We start from the raw sequence: 25,309 nt of genomic DNA, 5'->3' as shown, positions 1-25,309 counted from the left end.
AAGTTCTCCAATCATTCTGTCGTACTCATAGGGTCACACAACAGTCAACTGGGAAAATTAGAGATTTGTTAGTGGTCGACATGACACCCTGTGAAACAATACAAAATGCCTTCTCTGAAAACTAACTAGAACAGACAGTTCAGAATCCCACTACTAAAGATGGAAACATACTGGATCTCTTGGCAACAAATGGATGTGACTTCTTTGAGGATGTCAGAAATGTAAACTAGTTTCAGTGACCTTGAAGCAGTTGTGGCAACAATGATTACCAGAGAATAAAGAACAACAAAAACAAGTAGAAAGATATACATATTCTGTAAAATCAGACAATGGAAACTCCAGGTAGGAATACCATCAATATAGAAAAATATAGATTACAACTTACCGTAAAGATAACACCCAAGTTGCAGACAGGCACTTTTAAAATACACTTATGCTTAAACTGTCAGCCACAGCCTTCGTTGGAAAAAGAGAAACACACACCATTCTTTAACACAAGCAAATACACCTCATGACTGGCAACTCTGGCAGTTCGGGCCTGAAGTGCAGTGAACATCGCTTCAGGCCCGAGCTGCCAGAGTTGGCAGTCATGTGTGTGTGACGTGTGTTTGCTTGTGTGAATGAATGGTGGGTGTTTCTCTTTTTCTGACGAAGACTGTGGCTAAGAGCTTATGTGTAAATGACTGTCTGCAAATCATTATTTTCAGTAAAGCAGATAAAGAAAACTGTAGTTTCATATCTGAAAGAGGAACTTGATACTTTCAGAACAGGGAAAGGAGCATGTAGAGGAACTATGGCTCAAGTTTAAAAGAATAGTTGACCATGTACTGGAAAGATATGTACCTAGTAAAACAGTCCACAATGGGAAGAATTCTCCTTTGTATGCAGTTACTGCAAAGGAACTTCTAGAGACATAAGAGACTACCACATACCAGATTTAAAACAAAGTATAAGACTATAGACAGAGATGCTATCAAGAAACAAATGTCTGAAGTCTTCAAAGACAACACTAGCAGTATATGGTCAAACAATCTTTCACGAAACCCAAAGAAATTCTGCTTGGCTGTAAAGACTTTTAGTGCCACCAAAGGTAGCATCCAGTATCTCAGTTATGAGACAGGACACCAAACTGAGGGTAGCAAAGCATACGTAGAAATGTTTCACTCTGTTCTCAAATGTTCCTTCATAAAGGAAATCTCAGAAGTAATGCCCCAATCTAATCCTCGTACTACTGAAAAGATGAATGACATCAGTATTAGTGTCAGTGGGTTTTCAGAGAGATCACAGTTCGTAGTAATTGACTAAAGTCATCGAGTAAAACAGAAGTGATTTCTGGCATTCCTCAAGGTAATGTTATTGGCCCTTTGCTGTTCTTTATCTATATAAAAAATTTGGGGGACAATCTGAGCAGCCATCTTAGGTTGCTTGCAGATGACGTTGTCCTTTATCGACTAATAAAGTCATCTGAAGACCAAAACAAATTGCAAAACTATTTAGAAAAGATATTTGAATGGTGCGAAAATTGGCAGTTGACCATGAATAACGAAAAGTGTGAGGTCATCACCATGAGTGCTAAAAGGAATTTCTTTAGCTTCTGTTACATGATAAATCAGTGTAAACTGAAGGCCGTAAATTCAACTAAATATCTAGAAATTATAATTACAAACAATTTAAATTGGAAGAAACACAGAAAATGTTGTGGGGAAGGCTAACCAAAGACTTCATTTTATTGGCAGGACAGTCTGAAAATGTACCAGATCTACTACGGAGACTGCCTACATTACGTTTGTCTGTCCTCTTTTAGAATACTGCTGTGTGGTGTGGGATCCTTACCAGATAGGACTGATGGAGTACATCGATAAAGTTCAAAGAAGGGCAGCACAGTTTGGATTGTCAAGAAATATGGGAGAGAATATCACTAAAATGATACAGGATTTGGACTGGACACCATTGAAAGAAAGGTATCTTTCATTGTGATGGAATCTTCTCACAAAATTCTAATCACCGATTTTCTCCTCCGAATGCAAAAATATTTTGTGGACACCAACCTACATAAGGAGAAATGATCACCACAATAAAATAAGGAAAATCGGAGCTCGTACGGAAAGATACAGGTGTTTGTTCTTTCAGCACATTATACGAGATTGGAAAAATAGATAATTGTGAAGGTGGTTTGATGAACCATCTGCCATGCACTTAAATGTGATTTGCGAAGCATTGATGTAGACATAGAAATAGCTGAAGTTGTTGAAATTGAACAAACATCCAGGCCCGATGGAATTACTGTCGTACTCTATACTGAATTTGTGGCTGGGTTAGCCCCTCTTTTAACTACAATCGCTCATAGATTCCTCAAACAAAAAACCACGTTTAAATGGCACATGTCACAGCTGTAGCCCAACGAGAAAGGTAGCAAAAGTGATCCACAAAACTAGGGTCCAATACCCTTGAGATCCATTTGTTGTAGAATCTCAGAACACATTCCAAGATCAAACATAACAAAGGATTTTAAACAGAATGCCCTCCTCTTCAACAACCAGCATGGATTCTGAAAATATCGCCAGAGGAAATCCAACTCGCCCATTTCTCACATGACATACTGAAAGCGTGGAACGAGATAGTCAGGTAGATGCAATATGCTTCGATTTCTGAAAACCATTCGACTCAAGTACGAACATGTGGCGAATCAAGTGAAATTTGTAACTGGATTGAGGATTTTTTAGAATGAGGACACAGCAAGTTATCCTGGATGGAGAGTCAGCGACTAAAGTAAAAGTAACTTCAGATGTGCCCCAAGGATGTGCATTGGGACACTTGCTATTCGTGTTATATCTTAATGATATTGTGGACCATATTAATAAAAACCTCATACTTCTTGCAGATTATGCAGTTACCTACAATACAGTAACAGCTAATTGAAGTTGCACAAACAAGCAGTCAGACCTTGATAACATTTCAAAGTGGCGCAAAGATTGACAACTTGCTTTAAAAATTATCATAAATGTAAAACTCTGCACCACACAGGAAAAAATTATTATGTTATGACTATAACATGAAAATGATCAAAAATGTAACACTCTGCACCACAAAGGACAAAAAATTAATATCTAATAACATTAATGAGTCACAGTTTGAATTGGTTAACCTAGATAAACTCCTGGGTGTAACATTTTGTATGGATATAAAATGGAATTATCATATAGGATCAGTTGTGGGTCAAGGAAGTGGCAGACTTATGTTCATTTGTAGAACACTTGGGAAATGTATGCAAACTACAAAGGAGATTCCTTACAAATCAATTGTGTCTCCTTCCTAGAATATTGCTCAAGTGTGTGGGACCTGCATCAAATATGACTAACAAGGGACATCAAAATATACAGAGAAGACAGCATGAATGGTCACAGGTTTGTCTGACTAATGAGAGGGTGTTACAGGGATGATGGAGAAACTTAACTGGCAGACTCCTGAAGATACATGTCAGCTAACCCAAGAAAGCCTACTTACAAAATTTCAAGAACTGGCTTTAAATGAAGACTCTGGCAATATACTGCAGTCCTCACCCCCTGCATATTACTCCAGTGGGGATTTTCACGACAATATTAGATTAATGACAGCACACATGGAGACATTGAAACAATCATTCTTCCCACACTCCATACAGGAATGGAACAGGAGGAACACTAATAACTATTAGAAAGGGACTACGCTCTGCCATCCACTTTGCAGTGGTTTGCAGAGTATAGATGTACATGTAGAGGTTGAAAGGTCTTTGTAGGTAACACAAACTAATCACTAAAATGTGATCTTATTCACGAAAGCAGACGGTGTGAACGTCCACGCTGCCGAGCTCACATTTTCGGCTAAGGTTTCCAGACAGCAAGTACATCATACGGCTGCAAACAGAAGCAGAACTATGCAAATTTCATCACCGCCTCAACAGCTTACATAAAAACATATGGTTCACACTAGAAATAGAAAATAACTGAATCATTCCTTTTCTGCATCCAGAAGTATACAGAATATATAATGTCAAATTAAAACACAACGTGTACAGGAAACCGACGCACATCAACGTACATCTACATGTTGGGTCGCATCACCATCCAGCACAAAATAACTCTACGTGATATACTGCAAAACCCTAGCGCACTGGATTAACAACACTGACAACTTCCAACATGGACAGAACAAGCTCTGGAAAACAATCTATGAGAATGGATACAGCAACAAGGACATCCAACGAGCTATGAGATGCACTGAAGATAAAACATACAAAGGAATAAAAGATCTTTTCCTTGTGCCTGCTTACCTTACATGAGAGCATCAGTGACTGAGTATGCAACATGCTGAACCACGGAGGAAATAAACCAACATTCCAAAGCAGTCACAGGATCAGACATCTGTAACGCCCATGAAAGATTCGGTAGATGTTCTTCACACTGCAGGTACCTATGAAATCCATTGCGAAGATGGCAAAGTCTATGTGGGTGAAACTGTGAGACCTAGTAGCAATCACTTGCTATTCACAGCATAAACACTTATGTACATCTGAAGGAGCAGAGCAAATCAGCTATGGCTGAGAATCACCAGGACTGTGGCCAATCTATGAAGAATCTCTTGTCCTTGTGCCACAACCGTGGGTGTAGTATGGAAAATAAAGAGGTCTGTTCATTAGCCAGCAGCTTCCTGATCCAGGTTTGACAGTATAAATAAGCGGCCTCAAGAGAATTGTTGTGCAGCTTTAATATCTCACTGAAGAACAACACTCCCTCCAGCTACAAGCTGCTGATTCACTACTGCCTAGCATCACCTGCCAGAGTATCACAGGGAACAGCCTACCATCCAATGGTATCCCACAATGTGACATCAGTAGCCACTTGTTAACCGAAATAGACGGTACATGGGGGATGATCTTAACCAAAATCCAGCTATTAGCCGCCCAGTAGAGGACTGCTGCAAAATCAGTCAAAACAATGGCATTTTAGTTATTTTAATGTTTCATGATGATACGGCCTAATAACCAACATAATTTTATTCAAACGGCTCCATTATGTCTTACATACTATTTAGGTATTATTTTTCCTATTGGATGATATATGGTATCTTTAAAATTCTGCTGTTTGCATGTTACAGAATTACTGATGTCTTTCTACTAGTCTTTGGGTACTTCTGTAAAAATTCTCACCTAATTACATGTGTAAAGAATAATACATTTTTCAAAAGAACAAGTTTCATTTCAATGTGATTTTAAAAATACAGCACTGAAACATCATTTAAATTTCATCAAAATTTCAATAATAGAAAACAAAAGCTAAAAAAGAAATTTAAAAATAAATGTGAACAATATTATGAAAAGGACAGACTGCTACTCACCATAATGATGACACGCTGAATTGGTGACAGGAATGAAGAAAAGGACTCTCTCTCTCTCTCTCTCTCTCTCTCTCTCTCTCTCTCTCTCTCTCTCTCTCTCACACACACACACACACACACACACACACACACACACACACAAAACCTCTGGCCAGACTGCAACAGAAACCCGTTGAACAGGATCGACAATCCAGAGCAGGATGGAGAAGTGGGAGGGCAGCAGAGTATGACTGGGGGAAGATAAATCAGCACAGTCTGGTGGAGCACACAGGGACTAGAGATGGCACGACACAGTTGACAGACGCAGCGGTGGAAGGCTGAAAGGGCGGGGGGGGGGGGGGGGGGGGGGGGTAAGAAGAGCAGCAAAGAAGGGATAAAGAAAAGTGAATGTGCCAGCAGAGAGTAGCACACATGAGGGTGAAGGGATGTGAACTGTGAGGAGGTGACAAGACAGAAAAGGCAGAAGCATTTGGGTGGAAGGTGTGGGGACAATGGGTTACCAAAGGTTGAGGCCAGGACGATTTCAGAAGTGCAGAGTGTGTTGTAAGGATAACTCCCATCAGAGCAGTTAAGAAAAGTTTGTGGTGGAGGACTGGTTCCAGATAGCCCAGGCTGTGAAGCAGCCAACAAAAACAAATATGCCATCTACAGCTGCTTGTTGTGCCACTTTTCTCTTGGCCAAAGTTTGGCAACAGCCATTCACCATCTGGAACAGCTGGATGGTACTCATACCAATGTAAAAAGATGAACAATGATTGCAGCACAGCTAGTATACAACACGGCTGCTTTCACTCGTGGCCTGGCCTCTGATGTGGTAGGATAAGCCTGCGACATACTGGAATAAGAAGTGACAGGAGGGTGGATCGGGCAGGTCTTGAAACCTCTGTCTTCTACAGCGATATGATTTCTGTGGCAAGGGGCTGTGATTGGGATTGGCATAGGGATGGACCAGGATGTCATGTATGTTGTGTGGTTGATGGAACACCATTTTAGGTGAGGTGGAAATGATCTTCGGTAGTAAGATGTCCCTTCAGGGCATGATGAAAGGTAATCAAAGCTCTGACTTTGGATGTGGTTCAGCTATTCCAGTCCAGGTTGGCATCGGGTGACGAAAGGGTGCTCCTCAGTAGCGGGTGTGAGAGAATATGGCACGGAAATTTGTCTGCAGGCTAGAAATCTGTCTGCAGGCTAGGTCAGGGAATAGTGTCTTGCCTGTCAAGACTATCGAGGGGGCCCAGCATACTAGGACAGGGAGCTCCCATTGCAGCAGATATGCTAGCCTCAGTTGGCCAGGCTGTGTGAGAACGATTTTTTGGTGTGGAAAGGATGACAGCAGTCAAAATGCAGGTGGTGATGGTGGTTGGTTGGTTTAGTGTGTACAGAGATGTAAATGGAGCCATGAGAGAGAATATCAACATCCAGGATTGTGGCATGCTGCGTTGAAGAGGACCAAGTGAAGTGTTCGGGACAGAATTTGGAGTGGATGGGATGACAGCAGTCAAAATGCAAGTGTTGTTGGTGCTTGGTTGATTGGTTTAATGAGGATGGAGGTGTGAATAGAGCTGTCAGAGAAGAGGATATCAACATCCAGAAAGGTGACATGCTGTGTTGAAGAAGATCAAGTGAAGTGTTTGGGACAGACCGTGTTAAGGCTGTAAGAGAAGGACGACAGGGTAGGATGTCCAGGTCCTGGTTCAGATCATGAAGATATCACCAATGAACCTGAACCAGGCTAGGGGTTTGGAAGGCTATGGTTTCCTCTAGATGGGCCAAAAACAGGTTGGCACAGGAGGGTGTCGTTTGTTTACCTTCCCTTCAAAGGAGAAGTAGTTGTATGTTAAGACAGAGATAGTAAGGTAATTGAGGAATGAGACAGCAGGTTTGAAGTCTGTCGGTGTGGGGGGAGGTAGTGATCAACAGTGGCAAGACCATGTGCATGAGGGATGTTAGTGTATAGGGAAGTGATGTCCGCAGTGATGAGGAGGGATCCAGAAGGTACAGGGGTGGGGATAGTGGTGAGTCAATGAAGAAAGTGGTTGGTATCTTTGATGTGGGAGGCTACAATTCAAACAATAGGGTGGAAGTGATGGGATGAGGGCCGAAATTCTTTCGGTGGGAGCACAATAACCAGCCACAATGGACTGTCCAGGAGTCTTGAGCATGTGGATTTTGTGGAGCATGTAGAAGGTGAGTGTGCAGGGTGTCAAAGGATTGAAGCTGGAAATAGATTCAAGGGAGAGGTTCTGGAAAGCGCATAAGGCTTTACGCTGGGATAAGTGATCACATTGGACTTCTAGGATGTGGTGGAGGTGTCAGACAATTGGTGGAGACTTTCTCCCAGGTAGTCACTGTGATTCATAACAGAAATAGTGGAAACCTTTGTCTGCAGGTAGGATGATAAGGTCACAATCTGTTTTCAGGTTGTGTATGGCTGTCCCTTCTTCTGCTGAATGGTTGGTGTGCTTAGGAAGGAACCTAGGAAAGGGTGGTGAGAACAAGTTGCAGGGAAGGAATTCCTGGAAGATTATCAAGAGGTGGTTTGCTGGGTGGAGGGAGGATCACAGTTGGCAGGTGGTATGAAATGAGAGGAAAGGTAGGATTCTTTGTTGGAATTAGGATGGCTTTGCTTGGAAGGATTAGTGGCAAAGAAGCATTTCCAATGCAGCAATCAGGAGAAGGAGAGCAGGTCTTTGAAAAGTGCAACATGGTTAAATTTTGGTGTAGGACTGAAGGTCAGGCCTTTGGATAGGACTGAAATGTCTGTGGGCCTGAGGATTTTGATGGAAAGGTTAACAACCGTTTTCTGGGATTGTTTCAGCTTTAGATTTAGGGAAGGGAGTATAGGGGGATGTTGTAAGTTGAAAAGGTCGGCTAGGCACTGTCTGGGTGCTATGAGGTGTTGACGAGGAGGAAGACTGTAGGTAAAATAGGTTGGACAGTGATGCCCCAAGGCGGCAATAGGACATCAATGGCCTAGATAACTTATGGAGGTGGTGCCTGGAATGTTTGTCTAAGTGCTGGAATGCAAGGGATTTGTCTTCCAAGATGCAATATACATAGTGGGAATTGCACAGGGGCAGTATGTTGCAGAAGGAGCAAAGGTAGTTCTGGGATGCCTTGCGATGTAGATGTGTTTTTGCAGGCCTGTGAGAGCCAGAGAGAAGTGGGATCCGAAAAGGCAAGAGTGGTGGGATCCAGAGAAAGAAATTCTTATGGTTAAACTCTTGGGAGTGGGGGGAGTCCTTGATTTAGGCAGCATTTCAGAAATAGGACATGGGACTGGGTTTTAGTCAAGGACGTCGATACTTCTCTGAACAGGTGCAGAAAGATGGAGGAGGGGTATATTGTGGCAGGAATGGCTTTGGGGCAACAGGAAATAACACAAGAAATAGTCAAATGAAAGTTTTAGGTGGTTGTGCATGCTGGTGTGCTGGATGACAGGAAAAGACAGATAAAAACATGAATAGATATGCAAAAACACTTATAAATAAGTAAAAATACGCACAAATACATAAAAATATGCACAAATACATAAAAAAGCACAGAAATCTGTAAAATATGTACAAATAAGTATGGTGACAAAAGGATGGCACAGATGAGGTACAGCAGAAATATGAAATCTTCTACCTCCACCAGCATTAAAATTCTGAAGTTATTCATTAGTCGGTTTCACAGCAAACTACTAATCAAGCTGTTCTAAATAATAATAATAATAAAATGTTATGCAAAATGTTGATACACTGTAATAAAAAAAAGCCATATACCTTAAACAGGTAGTCTTCTAAAAATTTCAAAAAACTGATTTTTAAAATGTTATCTGGGATGTTTACTTTATTGTCTCAGGATGTCTACTTTAGTGTAGGGTTCACCTCAAGTTCGACAGAAATTCCTTTATAAAGTTACAAGGCAATTTGTGAAAGAGTGTCTATTAGTAAGGATGTAATATCAATGATGGCTTAAGAGCCATTATGGAAATTAGGAACACGCCCCAACTTGAAATTGGACCAGCCTGTTACAACTTCTATACAAAAGTGAATGAAAAATGTATAGAGTAAGCAGAGCAGTGGATGACAGAAGCTGCCAAAGAAGCCTGCAGAACCACCATGGCCATGAAAAAGATGGAGGAAGACCTCCTTTTGGATATGGAAGAATTGCTGTATGGCCCAGGCACCACTGACTACAGGTATTGTTTAACTTTAATTACAAAAAATGCAAATCAAAAACTTTAAACAAGTTTTCTCAATACCCTATAAAATTGGCATCATGAGAAAGGTAAATAAAATTTTGATCAGAATTTGATGCTGGCATTGTACACTGAATTCTCTTATCAGTATACACAGCCATTCTGCAATATTTTCAGACGTCTATTTTCAGTGAATATTTTTGTCTTGATTTTGTGTGTGAAAAACCATGACATTTGTTTGAACACACCACCATTTTATCAAGATTCACGTTTTTCAGTTATCCTATGTATCCTATAGAAAATATACTGAAAATGACTTGTACAAAATTATTTTGTTACAGGTCCGATAGGCAGGCTACAGGATTTCCCAACAATGACCAATGTTCCGACTGCAAGGGGTTCTTCCATCTGGTGCCACTGTTAAGGGAGCATCGAATGTGGACACAAAAATTATTTCTTAAAACGTGCAAGTGTATGGAACAAAACTGTATCATCAGATTTAGTGTTATTTTTTTATTTTACATGAAAAAAGGAAGAAAAAGAAATCATGAAAGTCACCTATTTTTCACGGGTTCAAAGAGAGCTACCTCCTTAAAACACCTACATGAAAGGTACTCAAGTGGCATGAACCAGAACGGATGACACAAAGCTCTGAGCCACATGAGCAGAACATACACTTGTGACATGTAATACTTCTCTTGACCAAGTATGGTCCAAGTTCAGAGTGCTAATCAAGCATGTTCCTGGCTCAGAGTGCTATTCCACATAACTATTACAAACAATTCAGATCAATGGAACACATGGCTTCCATTTCATGCAGTGCTCTCAAACAAAAACAACTGAATTAAAGTCAGCCTGAAATAAGACACCAAAGGAACTCTCAGATGTGATGAAATCTTCTCAGGTTTCCTTCAAGGTGGGTGGTTTGAGTCTCCACAATGTTTCAATGAGTGTTATATCATCATCATCTCATCATCATCATCATCATCTGATGAAGTGTAAAAATTGCACACATGTCCCATATATACATCTGAATGGTGGCCGTCTCCCTCACCCCTTACCCTGGGCACAGGGTTTCGTGACCTGTAGTGGGGGAATAGATTGCAGTTGAACTCATGGAGCATTCAGTCTTGTCTAGACTCACTAAGCGTCAACTGCTGGGTGTGTCCTTGGCCTATAGCTACTATTGCAAAGGTTCCATGCAAAACTTATGTGATAGCCTCATTCTCCTATTAATGAGACTGTGACTGACCTTTATCTCAGTTGATTCTTTGATGATGCTCTCCTAAACCCTACTAGCTTGGCAAAACATTTTCGCTGACCCAAATTTGAATTTATGTATGTTGTCGAGGCTGTGTTCTGCCACTGCTGATTTATCTTTGTGCACCAGACATAAGCATCTAATGTGATCCATGCAGTGTTGCTAGGTGTAGTGCTGTATGTTCTCGATATACTGGCAGCCACACTGCCTTCATATGGTGTAACAGTACACTGCTCTAATGACACTAGTACAGAGAACACATACCATTTGTGATAAAGACAACTGTCTGAATTTATCATAGGGACAGGGATCAGCAATCAACATGTAATCATGACAACAATGGTTACTAAAGTTAATATAGCCATCAAAAAGGCTAGGAGAACTTCTTTGTTGTAAAGAGCTGATAAGATGTTGTCAGCATTACACAAACAGTGTAATGGGGCACAGTCACAATGATTATGGGGCACAGTCACAATGATTATGGGGCACAGTCACAATGATTAACTACCTAGGCCTAGTGTTGCAAACTGACATGAAATGTAAAGTAGGGAAGGCTAATGGTGGACTTTGGTTTATCAACAGATCATATTAAAGGAAAACGGAGGAATTCAGAGGTGCTAGATTTGTTATGGATGTGTTTGATCAACATGTAATCAACATTCTCTGTGAACTCAAATCTGAATGCCTGGAGATATGACAATATTCTTTTCATGAAACACTATAGAGAAAATTTAGAGAAGTGGCATTTGTGGCCAACTGCAGAACAATTCTACAGCTGCCAATGCACACTTTGTTTAAAGACTGTAATAACAAGATAAGAGACAGAGTCTATATGAAAGTATATAAACAGTCGTTTCTCCCTCACTCCACTAGCGAGTGCAACAGGAAATCGAATAGCCAGTAGTGGTATAAAGAACCCTCCACCATGCACTGTGTGGTGGCTTGCAGAGTTTATACGTAGATGCAGATATAGATCTAGATGCAGAGTACAAATGAATAAACTTCAAAAGTATTATTTAATATTAAGTACACAAGTATTTTCCTAATAAGATTTTAAGGAATGGGAAAGACACACCGTAGTATAATACAAATGTGAGAAAGTTGCTGCATAAGTAAAGGGAGTTCCATCTCTGATCTAAGAGAAGCAAAAATCTAACTGATATACAACAGGCGAAGAAAGTGAAAATGATTGTTAAGGGAAGCAATGGGAGTAGTGTTCAATGACTTTGAAAGTAAAATTTTGTCGACCAATCTGTAAAAAATTCTAAGACTTTTGGTCTTACATAAAATCAGAAAACATATCAAATTCAACTACTCAGTCACTCTGTGATCAAATGGGTATTGAAACGGAAGATGAGAACAGAGGAGTCCGAAATACTGAACTTGGTATTTCGATACAGTTTCACTGTAGCTCATAATATGTTCCCTCCTCTCAAACACAGCACAAGTGTCGAAATGGCAGATACTGAGATAAGTGATAGAGGAATATAAAATCATCTACAATCACTTGGTAGTAGGAAGGCACCTAGACTAATAGATAGCTGCAAGATTCTTCAGAGATTATTTAAAAGAAGTGCTCCCCTTCTGGCAGCCATTTATCGTAGGTTCCTGGAGCAACAAATGGTACTGGTGACGAAAGAAGCACAAGTCATTTCCATTTTCAAGAAATGTCATAGGACAGATGTAAATGACCACAGACCTATATCACTGACATCAATCTGCTTTGGAATTATTGAACAAGTTTCTTGCCCATGTATCATGAGATTTCTAGAAGATGAACATATCCTGTGTAAAAATCAACTTGGATTCCGCAAACAAAGGTCTCGCAAAACTCAACTCGCTCTGTTCCTTCACGAGATTCAGAGTGCTTTAGACATCACCACTCACATTGATACCGTCTTCCTCGACTTTGGAAAGGCTTTGATACAATTCTACACTGTAGTTCACTGAAAAAGGTATGAGATTCCCAATTATCACACCAGATTTGTGATTGGGTTCAAGACTTGCTTGCACATGTAACTCAACAAGTTGCTCTCAATAGAGCAAAATAGAAAGAAGCTAAAGTAATTTCAGGAGCTCCTCAAAGAAGGGTGATAAGATCACAGCTGTTTACAGTATACATAAATGATTTGGTTAATAATATGGTAGCTCCATAATGTTGGTTGCAGCTGATTCAGTTGTCTGTAAGAAGGTAGCAATGTCAGAAGACTGAACTGAACAGCAGGAATCCCTAGTGAAGACTGATGAACGGTGCAGCGAATGGCAGCTGACACTGAATGTAAATAAATATAACATACTGCACATAGGTAAGGAAAGAAATCCACTGCTATGCACTTACACTGTTGGTGGCAAATTGCTGAAAACAGTAACCAAGTTAAGATATACAGGGATAATCATCCAAAGTGATCTGAAGTGTAATACTCACCTAAAACAAACAATAGGAAAATAAGATAAATCTTATGAGAATATAAGTCATCCACAAAAAAAGTTTCTTACAAAACGCTTGTCCAACCACTTCTTGGGTATTGCTATCAGTCTGGGATCCTCTCAAGACTGGATTACTCAAAGAGAGAGACAAGATCCAATCAGCAGCAGCTTGTTCCAGTACAGGATCATTTAGTCAGCATGAAAGCATTACAGATATGCCCAACCGACTCCAGTGGCAGTCGATACACGAGAAAAGCTATCAGTCTGGGATCCTCTCAAGACTGGATTACTCAAAGAGAGAGACAAGATCCAATCAGCAGCAGCTTGTTCCAGTACAGGATCATTTAGTCAGCATGAAAGCATTACAGATATGCCCAACCGACTCCAGTGGCAGTCGATACACGAGAAGACGCATAGGCCATCACGGAAGTGTTAAATTCTGAGAAAGCACATTCCATGAAGAGCTGCACCACATATTACTTTCTTCCATGGATCTCCCTAAATGACCGCAACAACAAACATTGAGTAATTAGAGCTAATATGGAGATTTACTGGCAATCATTCTTCCAAAGTGCCATTCATAAATGGAACAGGAAAGGGGGGGGAGGGGGAATCAAACTGGTGCCGGAAATACACACCACCACACGACATAAGGTGGTGTATTGAGTACAAATGTAGATGTATACACAGAAGAAGCTCTGACTGGGGAGGATGCATTGTACTTTTCAAGGGAAATCCTTAAAGGTCACCTGGTAGATTTAAGCAATCCTTCAAAAATATAATTCTGGATGGCTATATAAGGATAAGGACCTCACTCCCAAATGCAAGCACAGTGGCTCTCCCTTACTCTCATCATTCATGTAGTATGTAGTGAAAAAATGCTTTTCTGAGCTGTTACATGTGTGTCTGTAGCACCCAGCAAATGCAAATGTTAAAACATTTATCATCAACACAACAATAATTTTACCTTTTCTTCTATTCACTTTTTCATCAAACTGACTTTCATCATCAGACATACTTTTTGAAGAATCAAAGCCAGTGTCTTGTGAGCTGATACTTGATGCCTTATCAGGAGAAAATCCTCCATTATCACAAAAGTTTTCATGCTTCATATCTTGTGAAAGCTGCTTTCTCCATGATTTTAAGCAAAGTTTGTAGGAATCTGGTAACATTCCTGTATAAAGATGCAAAAATAAAGATCAATTTTAAATATGTACTTACAAATAATGATACACGCAAAAGTCTTTATTACATAATTTTGGGAAATAGATGCCACATATAATGTCAAAGTTGTAAATGGGAACATGACAGAAAAAACAGCATAAATATGCATGGCAGTGATTTTCTCCTTTTTAAAGAGTAAGAATTAAACCAGTAAATGTGTATGTTATGTTTTATTTATAATATTCAGGGTATTAAACATGTGATGGAGAGTTCTGCTGCTTTGCAAATCTTTCAATATTACAACGCAGAGAGATAAATCTTTAAACAGCAGGTTGGACCACTAGGACGATCAACCATCCTCTGCACTCACCAGGTATCTTCCACAATCTACCAAACTTGCTCAGCCTAACTTATCATTTTTAATATTTCTCTTGAGCAAAAATAGTATCTATAATGTAATCATAAATGTCTGAAACAGATGCAAATTTTTCATTCATTTGAAAGCTCCAAATGACTCTTGCGCACACAATGTAAAACTCATAGTATCACCTACACCGTCTCAGTGAAACAAGAGAAGTCAATAAAATGACCAGGTTTGAGCCACGAATCTCATTACTTAATTATAATCCAATCAACATAAATGTTAAGGGTCATATGGAATGTACTGAATTAAGGAAAATTTAACTACTTGCTACAGATGGTCAAAGACTCATTAAGAACTATTATCTCATTTTCCTCAATCCGTATTTAACACTTGACTGCCACAAGGCCACCACCAGCCACAGTAGATCCTTAAAAGCCTGATGCTGTGTACCCCCAAGTGGCCACAGCACAGCCTCACGCTGGACTCTGTAGCCTAAACTGGCCTGGCCTGGTGGTGAAACATCCATCACTATCCATGCAGCAGTCAGCGTGTTGATAAACCATGTAATAACATCAAAAACATCAGCCTGAGTAAGATTTTCATTTCCATTATTGTTGCATTTCATTTGGCAAATATGAGACAGTTCAAGTACATTATACACTTCATTCAAATAAGTTCTGCTGTAATCTGTTTGGAACTTTTCACAAAATATGAAATCAAACATTAAGAATTTTCTATAACATGTATTAATTATTTTTAAACATTAATTCCTTAATACACTCAAAGTTTACAAGCAAACTGTCGTTAATTGTGTGTCATTCAACTAGTTTTGTTACAATCAAATCAAAAGCTCATAAACACATCATATAAGCTAACTTCTTCAGTATGTTTATTGACAATTATTCAAACCTTTCAGATTTTATTTGGCTTGGATGACATCAACTGCAAATCAGGCAGAAATGTTTATTTCCATTAATATTTTCAATATTATCCACATGAGGATTCCTCTGCAGAATGTATAGAGCTGCATGCAATTAACTATGAGGAAATCTACATGGTATGAGTGGGACGAAGAGCCATACGCAGTCAGGCCATACAACTTCAACAGCAAGTCAAGTCTGCTGGGGCAGTCAATGGTTACACATATCAAATGGTCATAAGCGCTTTTAGCACTCACTTTCTCACATTCTCTTTAAAGGACAGGGTTGTAGGGACCTGTACTCGGCTTTGATGTAGCAAAATGGAGCACGACTGTCATCAAGCATGAGCTTCGACATCAGTTCATTGTCTCATCTCAACATCATGTTGTTGCCTCACGCACTGTCACACGTGGTGGAGTGCAATTGTGGATCACATGTTATGGCGTCCTGGAGCATCTCATCAAATGCTGTTACTTTCAGAAAACATTAGTTGGCATGTTTTAATGTAAGGGAAAGTTATTTGAACATCACAAGGAATTTTTTTGTTTTAATTTTCTTTACATAGATTATAAGCCACCACTAAGAAAAATGGAGGAGATTTCAGATAAAATTAAGAGCAAATAAACATCAAAATGGAAAAAATAAATACTGAATTCAATAGAACAGATCTAAAAATTGATGAGCAAACTAGGAGACTTGAGGAACATATTACAGGCTTGCTTGACAAACAGACTGAATTCCGTCAACAAACAAATAAATTAAAGAAAACTATGTTAAATCTACAGGGCGAATTGTATTCTGAAATTAGTAAACTATGTGATTTTTCTTAAGACATGAAGTAAATGAATAGTTCACAGGACCTACCACTGATTTTAATCAATTCCATGAGTCTGTTTGGTGGGATTTAAAAACTAATTTCAGACCTGGCTGAAGACTAAGGGTCGGATTGCATAAACATCACTAACCACAGATCAATTGTTACTTCGTTCAGAAAATGAACCTAGTTCCTAAATTCACTACATTGTGAAATACTAAATTTGGGTCAACTGAAGGAGGCTCAGTCATAATGTAAATTAGTGCAAAATACACTTGGCAACCCCACTAAAATCAGCTATTTACACAATTACTGTGCTTCAACTGTAGATATTAATTGTACATCATACATAAACAGTATTTATAATCAAAGCATTACATTGTACGGTTGGACAAAAATAAACAGAAATAGAAGCATTCTTGAAACTTCTTCACAGGTGAAAAGGATTTTGCTGCTGGAAATTGTATTATGTCGGCAAGTATATATGTCATCCAGGAATTATATGCAGTCATTTTTAACACAGTCAAATGAATTTTTGAAATGTATTTATTGAGTTAAACACAATTATAATATTGATTGTTGTGTTATGTTATGTGGTTTATTCATCCCATTACATACAATTTTCAAATCATTTGATTTGATGTACAGGAGACATGTCAAGGTTTACAAATGAAACTTTTTTCACTTTTTTAAGAGAAATACAAAAGTTTACATTATATTTTACATTTCTAAGTTACATGTACATAAAATAATACGTGTAATACAATCCCTGTGTTCAGTTTGTGAAGCTGTCCTCAATGAATTCATCGACAGAATAATAACACTTTTCTACCAGAAGAGTAAAGAGCAATCTTTTCAGTGAAGCCATTTCCATTTTAATTATATTACTGCATTTTATTTTATTGAAAATTTTTAACCCCATATACTCTGATGTTTGGGCATAAAGTTTTAAACGATGTGTTGGAAGTTTGAAGTTATCTCTGTGGCGAGTGCTGTAGTTGTGGTCAAAACGGAAAGTGTCTAGTGTATGTTGATTTCTATATAGGAACACCACCATCTAATATATGTAAAGTGAGGGGATAGATAGTATTTTTAAATTTTTTAACAGCGGTCGACAGGATTCCGTTTTTTTTTTTTTTTTTTTTCTTCCATCACACATGTTTCTAATTACTTTCTTTTGTAATACTAGGAGCCTAGTGACATTTGCTGAATTTCCCCACAAGATTATGCCATAACGAATAACTGACTCAAAGTAGCAGTGATAACTATCTTTCTGGTATCCATGTTTGTGGCACCTGACAAAATACACATTGCAAATGCTAAGTTGTTCAGTTTATTTGCTAAGTAATCTATGTGTACCTTCCAATTTAAATATTTGACAAGATTTAGGACTAAGAACTTCACGTGGTTTGCTTCTGTGGTATCCTGATCATTGCAAGTTATCTTTATTTCACTCCTTTCTACTGATTTAGCTTCAAATTGCATCATTTTGGTTTTAGTTACATTTAGGTTTAGTCAATTTTGATAGAACCAAGATTCAAGTTTTTCTGGAGTATTTTTGGCTTTTTGTGGAATATTTTCAGATACCTCATTTTCAATTAGAACTGATGTATCATCAGCAAATAAGACTGAATGAACATCAATAGCAAGAGGTAGATCATTTACGTAAAAAATAAACAGATATGGACCCAATGTCGAACCTTGTGGGGACTCCTTGGGGAACTAATTTCCAGTCTGATGAATAATTGGTTCCATTTGAAGTTAAAAGTACTCTTTGTTTCCTACCTGACAGGTAAGAGCTAAACCATTTTAAAGCAGTGTCTCTGATTCCATACATCTGTAATTTGTGGAGGAGTAATGCATGGTTCACTGAATCAAAAGCTTTAGTCAGATCACAGAATATACCTGTGACCTTTCTACCTTTATCTAACGTGGAGCATATTTTTTGGATAAACTCATTTATAGCATTCACAGTGCTTTTACCCTGTTGGAATCCGAACTGGTTTTTAAAAATTATATCATTTACAGTAAGAAAGTTATTAATTTGTTTTGCTGCGATCTTTTCAAACACTTTCGAGAAGACCAGCAAGAGAGAGATAGGGCGGTAATTCCCCATATCTTTGGTCAATGCTTTCTTGAATAGAGGTTTGATCTCACCATATTTCAATACCTCTGGAAAGCATTCCTGTTCAAAAGATTGATTTATAATAGTTGACAGTGGTCGGGAAATAATATTGTACACATACTTGATTACAGATGTTGTTATTTCATCCCACCCATGTGAGGTTTTGTTTTTTTGGGGGCAATATTTCCTTTTCCACATCCCTTTGGGTGATTTTTTCAAATTGTTTAAAAGATGTGTTCTGGCTGTTTTCCAAATTTGTGAGGCCCTGATGGAATGTCATATCCACATCCGATCTTACTACATTTAGGAAGAATTCATTGAAACAACTTGACATCTGAACAGGGTTTACTATAATTTCATTTTCATGTCTAATTTTCAAAATCTCATGAGTTTTTACTTTGGCTTCTAGTTCGGACTGAACAACTGACCACACTGCTTTCGTCTTATTTCTGTGTTCTCGTATGAATTTATTATTTGCCATTTTTTAGCTGCCACTACAACTTTCCTAAATACAGCTTTATACTGTTTGACATAAATAACAAAATCTGGATTTCTGTTTGATTTTAACTCATTGTGGAGCTCTCTCTTTATTCCTGTTGTAATCCATTTGAATTTACCATTAACTTTCTTTTGCTTATATCTACGAGGAAATGATTCATTAAATACCTCTAAGAAACAATTTAAGAATTTGTCATATTTTACCGAGCTTGAACTATTGTAGTCTACAGGCCAGCTTATTATACTTAATTTACTGCGAAATAAATCCATTTTACTTTTACTGAGATCCCTTTTTATACACACTTCTGCAGGCTTCAGGTTTTTTTTTGTTTGGGAGCTCAATAAACAGAGCTGAGTGATCTGAAATACCCAAGTCTAAGCAGTATTTGTGCTTATTTCCACTGTCAAATTTGTAGTTAGTAATAATATTATCAATGCAGGTCACTGATCTGCTATTTTCCCTAGTGCCTTCAGAAAAATTTTGCTTGAAACCAGATTTCTGAATTAAGTCGTGAAATTTTGTGGAATCATTGCCTTCAACTAAGACATTTAAGTTAAAGTCTGCTGCTATAACAACTTTTTTCGTAATTTGTTTCTGGAGTTTTTCCAGGAGGCATTCGAATTTGGCTAAAAACACTTTTGTTACCGCACGTCCAGCAATATCTCTTACTGTATAACTTACGGAAGAATTGGCAAGAATGCAGGAGCCTCCACGAGATTTGCTTATTCTACAAAAGCTAGAAGCTACCTTAAAATTATTAATTCTATTTAGAACTTTTAGACTATCTTCTGTTAACCAGTGTTCATTTAGGCAGATTATTTTAATATTTCCAGATTCTGAAAGCAGAATTTTTAGTTCATCGATTTTTGAGAATTTACAATTTGGTAGCTCTGCCCGTAAGCCATTTATATTCCAGTGTATCAATAGATCATTTTTGGTTTTAGTTATTTCACGTGCATCCTTTGTTTGGTACCTAAATTTTTTATTTTCAGTTTGAATTTTTTCTTTGTCACCCCTATCAGAATGAATTAGTTTCCCTTGCTTCTTAGGACTTTAACACACGTCTATGAACATTTTACTAAGGTTCACAGGGCCTAATCTATTCAAGTGCAGGCCGTCTTTTTCCAGACACTTGCAGTTTAAGAATTTGTTTGGGTCAATGAATACTGCACCGAGTCTGTTGCACTGTTCCCTAATGCTGGTATTTATCCTGTTGATGTAAGTATCACTTACTGATCTTCGATGAATAATTCCACTAATTACCAGCCTGGATGTTGGGTATACAGTTTTCGCCGATCTAATCAGATTCCGTGCTTCATTCACGATTTCTTCCTCACTATTGCTGCGGATGGAGTTTGTGCCCATGTGGATTAAGACACCTCTGTAATCGTCGGTACTTAAAGTTTTGTTACCAGTTTCGCCCGTGTTTCTTTTCGTGGACAATACATTCTTAAAATGTTTGTTGAGTTGATGCGATCGGATTCCAGGTCGTACATCGACTTTGCAGTCTGGCACAATAACATTTTTTAATATAGAATCACCTATTAACAGAAAATAGTTTTTTTCATCTTCTTTGGTCGTTGCACTTTTATGTGTGTCCTTCTTATTATATGAAACTGTTTTCCATTTATACTTATCACTTGTTTCACTGACAGATTTCTCTGTGGTATTATTCGCCGTATTACACATATGCGGATGTTTGCCACTTTGTTCAGTAATGGGTTGATTTCTACACATGCAGGATTTTCTTTCAATAACCAGTTCACAATTTTCTTGTTTCAATGCTAAAATTTCCGCTTTCAGTGCTTCAATGTCACTTTGAAGCAATTTAATAATTTCTTCTTTTGAGTTCATGGTACATACGAGTTCAGCCGTCTCAATACGCAAACAAGGGGTGGACACGACCATGGAAACTCGTCTTTTATGAGTTTTTAATTCACTTTCGCACATTTTTCATGATACCAGTAGTTACACTTCACACAAAAGATGCCTTTCATGACGCTTTTCAAACATTCCTTACACGATGAACTATTTAATTTAACCTTTTTTGAAGACTGAGATGTGTTAGGACACTCTTCTATCGGCGCCATCTATTGATTGTAATGTTCTTGTTCATTTCTTTCTCTCATACACATTTAAGTAAGATTGAAGACTGCAGTTCATTTCCAATGCCAGTAAAAGAGGAGACGACCAACTTCAAATGAAAAAACTGTTTTTCTTGTTAATCAAAGTGAAAATCAAGATGAAGGAACGAATGTTTACATTGAGCTGGTACATATGATAGTGTAAGATGTCTGTGACAGCAAAACCAATGTGTTGCTGTTGAACTGAAAATAACTTCTCATTACATGCAGATGTGCAACACACAGTTATAGAACCAAGTGTCAGGCTCATTTCCCAGAAACATAGACCTGAAAATGCTGCCGATTAAAAATACCAGCTTTACAAAAGAAGATTAAAATGCCTGGAGCAAGAACATGAAATAAAGGTATAGTGCAAATTTTTGGAACACCAAACAGGAATGGCAATGCTGTAAGTAGATACAGAAATCAGAGAACTGGAACTACTGTTTTGCTGCTGTGGTCTTCAGTCCAAAGACTGGTTTGATGCAAATCTCCATTCTACTCTATCCAATGTAAGCCTCTTCAACCTCTGAGTGACAACTGCACAACCTACATCATCCTGAATCTGCTTAGTGTATTCATCTCTTATGATTTTTACCCTCCACACATCCCTCTAGTACTAAATTGGTGATCCCTTGAGGCCTCAGAATGTGTCCCACCAACCGATCCCTTCCTCTAGTCAAGATGGGGCAAAAATTCCTCTTCTCCCCAATTATATTCAGTATCTGTTCATTAGTTACCTGATCTATCCATCTAATCTTCAGCATTCTTCTGTAGCACCACATTTCAAAAGTTTCTATTCTGTTCTTGTCTAAACTGTTTATCGTTTCACATCCATGCTGCACTCCATACAAATTCTTTCAGAAAAGATTTCCCGACACTTAAATCTATGCTCGATGTTAACGAGCTTCTCTTCTTCAGAAAACATTTCCTCGCCATAGCCAGTCTACATTTTACATCCTCTCTACTTTGACCATCATCAGTTATTTTGCTCCCCAAATAGCACAATTCATTTATTACTTGCCTCTCATTTCCTAATCTAATTCCCTCAGCATCACCTGATTTAATTCGACTACATTCCATTATCCTCATTCTGCTTTTGTTACTGTTCATCTTATATCCTCCTTTCAAGACTGTCCATTCCATTCAACTGTTCTTCCAAGTCCTTCACTGTCTCTTGCAGAATTGCAATGTAATCGGCAAACCTCAAGGTTTTTATTTCTGCTCCCTGGATTTTAATTCCTACTTCAAATTTTTCTTTGGTTTCCTTTACTGGTTGTGCAATGCACATATCGAATAACATCGGGGATAGGCTACAACCCTGTCTCATTCCCTTCTCAAAAATTTCTTGCCCCTCGATTCTTATAACAACCTTCTGGTTTCTGTACAAATTGTAAATAGCCTTTCACTCCCTGTATTTTACCCCTGCCACCTTCAGAATTTGAAGGAGAGTGTTCCAGTCAACACTGTCAAAAGCTTTCTCAAAGTCTAGAAATGCTATAAATGTAGGTTTGCCCTTCTAAGATACACTATGTAATCAAAAGTATCCGGACACCTGGCTGAAAATGACTTACAAGTTTGTGGCATCCTCCATCGATAATGCTTAAATTCAATATGGTGTTGGCCCACCCTTAGCCTTAATGACAGCTTCCATTCTCGCAGCATACGTTCAATCAGGTGCTGGAAGGTTTCTTGGGGAATGGCAGCCCCTTCTTCACAGAGTGCTGCACTGAGAAGAGGTATCGATGTCAGTCAGTGAAGTGTGGCACGAAGTCGGCGTTCCAAAACATCCAAAAAGTGTTCTACAGGATTCAGGTCAGGACTCTGTGCAAGTCAGTCCACTACAGTGATGTTCTTGTCATGTAACCACTCCACCACAGGCTGTGCGTTATGAACAGGTGCTCGATCAAGATGAAAGATGTTATAGCCATCCCCAAATTGCTCTTCAACAGTGGGAAGCAAGAATGTGCTTAAAACATCAATGTAGGCCAGAGCTGTGATAGTGCCATGTGAAACAAGGGATCAAGCCCCCTCCATGAGAAACACAACCACACCATAATACCACAGCCTCCGAATTTTACTGTTTGCACTACACAAGCTGGCAGATGACTTTACCAGTCATTCGCCATACCCACACCCTGCCATCGCATCACCCACACTGTGTACTGTGATTCGTCATTCCACACAACGTTTTCCCACTGTTCAATTGTCCAATGTTTTCACTCCTTACACCAAGCAAGGCGGTATTTGGCATTTACTGGCGTGATGTGTGGCTTATGAGCAGCCACTTGACCACAAAATCCAAGTTTTCTTACCTCCCACATAACTGTCTTAGTACTTGCAGTGGATCCTGGTGCAGTTTGGAATTCCTGTGCGATAGTCTGGACAGATGTCTGTCTATTATACATTATGACCCTCTTCATCTGTCGGCAGTCTCTGTCGGTCAACAGACAAGGTTGGCCTGTACGCTTTTGTGCTGTACGTGTCCCTTTACATTTCCACTTCACTATCACATTGGAAACAGTGAACCTAGGGATGTTGAGGAGTGTGGTATCAGTAGTTCTAGAAGAATTTTCTCTACTCTCGGGGCCTTGTTTCAACTTAGGTCTTTCAGTGCTCTGTCAAATTCATGTTGCCCATCTCATGTTAATCCTTGTCCTCTCCCATTTCCATAATACTGCCTTTAAGTACATCACCCTTGTATAGATCCTCTATATACCCCTTCCACCTTTCGGCTTTCCCTTCTTTGCTTAGGACTGGTTTACCATTTGAGATCTTGACATTCATGCAGGTGGTTCTCTTTTCTCCAAAGGTCTCCTTAAACTCAAACTGGAACTACAATAAATGAAAAGAAAATCAGGCTTTCAAACTGACAGTCTATAAACTTATTCTAATTCTAGAACTCTTAATATGAAATGATATTGTTAACAAAAGCTACACACATTGTATTGTGACTCCTATTAGCTTCATTTTCTGTTGGCAGTTGCACACCTATTTGCCCATTAAATCTCCAAAGTCGTCATCTAGATCTATCATCCATGGCCTTTAGGGCACCACAGTTGTCTCAGCACTGGTTTTCGATAGCACCATTTTATCATACATGTTATACCTTAACAACGGTGGCATATGAACAGTTTACAAACTAAGCCTTTTCAGAAATGCTTCCACCTTTGGCCTGAAAGCCAATGACCATGCCCTTTTGGATGTCAGATAAATCACTCAAGTTTCCACATTACAATAACAACTGCAACGTTTTCTGCTTCCCCCCAGACATAGTTTCTACTGCTACTGCTGCTGCTGCTGCTACCTGCCATCTGTGAGTGGTTATTGCATTTTGATGTCAAACACAGGCAATGGTCACAGAAGTTTGACTGGACCATCTGTAACTGCCCAGCAACGTAGTTTTACTCCGAGCCGTAAACAACTCATCATTTTGGGGCACAGCCTCAGAACTGACTTGGAAAACAGTGAACCTCTGCACTGTATTCCAGAAAACAATCAATGAACCGCTGCCTGATAAATTTCATTTTGCTAATTGACTTTTACCACAACTCGTTCATCAACATGCATGCAGTTGTCATTGCACTTGAAGCACTAGTTTCATACTTAAAAATTTAATACCAATTGTGTAGTTACTGTCATCTGAGCCTAAAGAACATACGTTAAGAGATGGTGAACAGTTACTGGCTATCGTCTAACTCCACGTATTTAGCTTATCACTGTAAACATACCAAATTTCTATTTTTTATTCTGCTGTTAACAGCCTGTAAGTACATTTGAACTAATCACACTGATTATAAGCCATTTCCACAGATCGTTATGAGATCAGTTATTATTTGTACTAATTACATAGATTCTGAACTATCCAGCTTGTGACCATCCAGCCACCACACTATCTGGCCTACTTAATTTATATCATAGTAATACTTCTCCATAATAAATGAGGATTAATTTGTTGTTCATAGTGTACTTTTCCAAAAAGGCACCAGCTGTGCTGTTGTGTGGCCCTTAAAAATGTTTTACCCGTCGTCTCAGCTTCTAGCACACCTGCAGTCA

At 38.8% G+C, this 25,309-nt stretch overlaps 1 protein-coding gene across 3 annotated transcripts in view; it reads right to left on the bottom strand.

Annotated features, from left to right (window-relative positions):
* LOC126278912 (uncharacterized) overlaps positions 1-25,309 on the bottom strand; it is a 124,921-nt gene that overhangs the window by 8,282 nt on the left and 91,330 nt on the right. For all 3 annotated transcript variants that reach the window (XM_049979190.1, XM_049979207.1, XM_049979198.1), the window contains one exon: positions 14,212-14,418. In XM_049979190.1, the coding sequence (XP_049835147.1) occupies positions 14,212-14,418 (207 nt within the window). The remainder of the gene's footprint in view (positions 1-14,211; positions 14,419-25,309) is intronic.

Source organism: Schistocerca gregaria, chromosome 1, assembly GCF_023897955.1.
Source record: "Schistocerca gregaria isolate iqSchGreg1 chromosome 1, iqSchGreg1.2, whole genome shotgun sequence".
In the NCBI taxonomy this organism is placed as follows: Eukaryota; Metazoa; Arthropoda; class Insecta; order Orthoptera; family Acrididae; genus Schistocerca; species Schistocerca gregaria.
The sequence above is the reverse complement of the archived record's forward strand: the minus strand, read 5'-3'. Positions and strand labels throughout refer to the sequence as shown.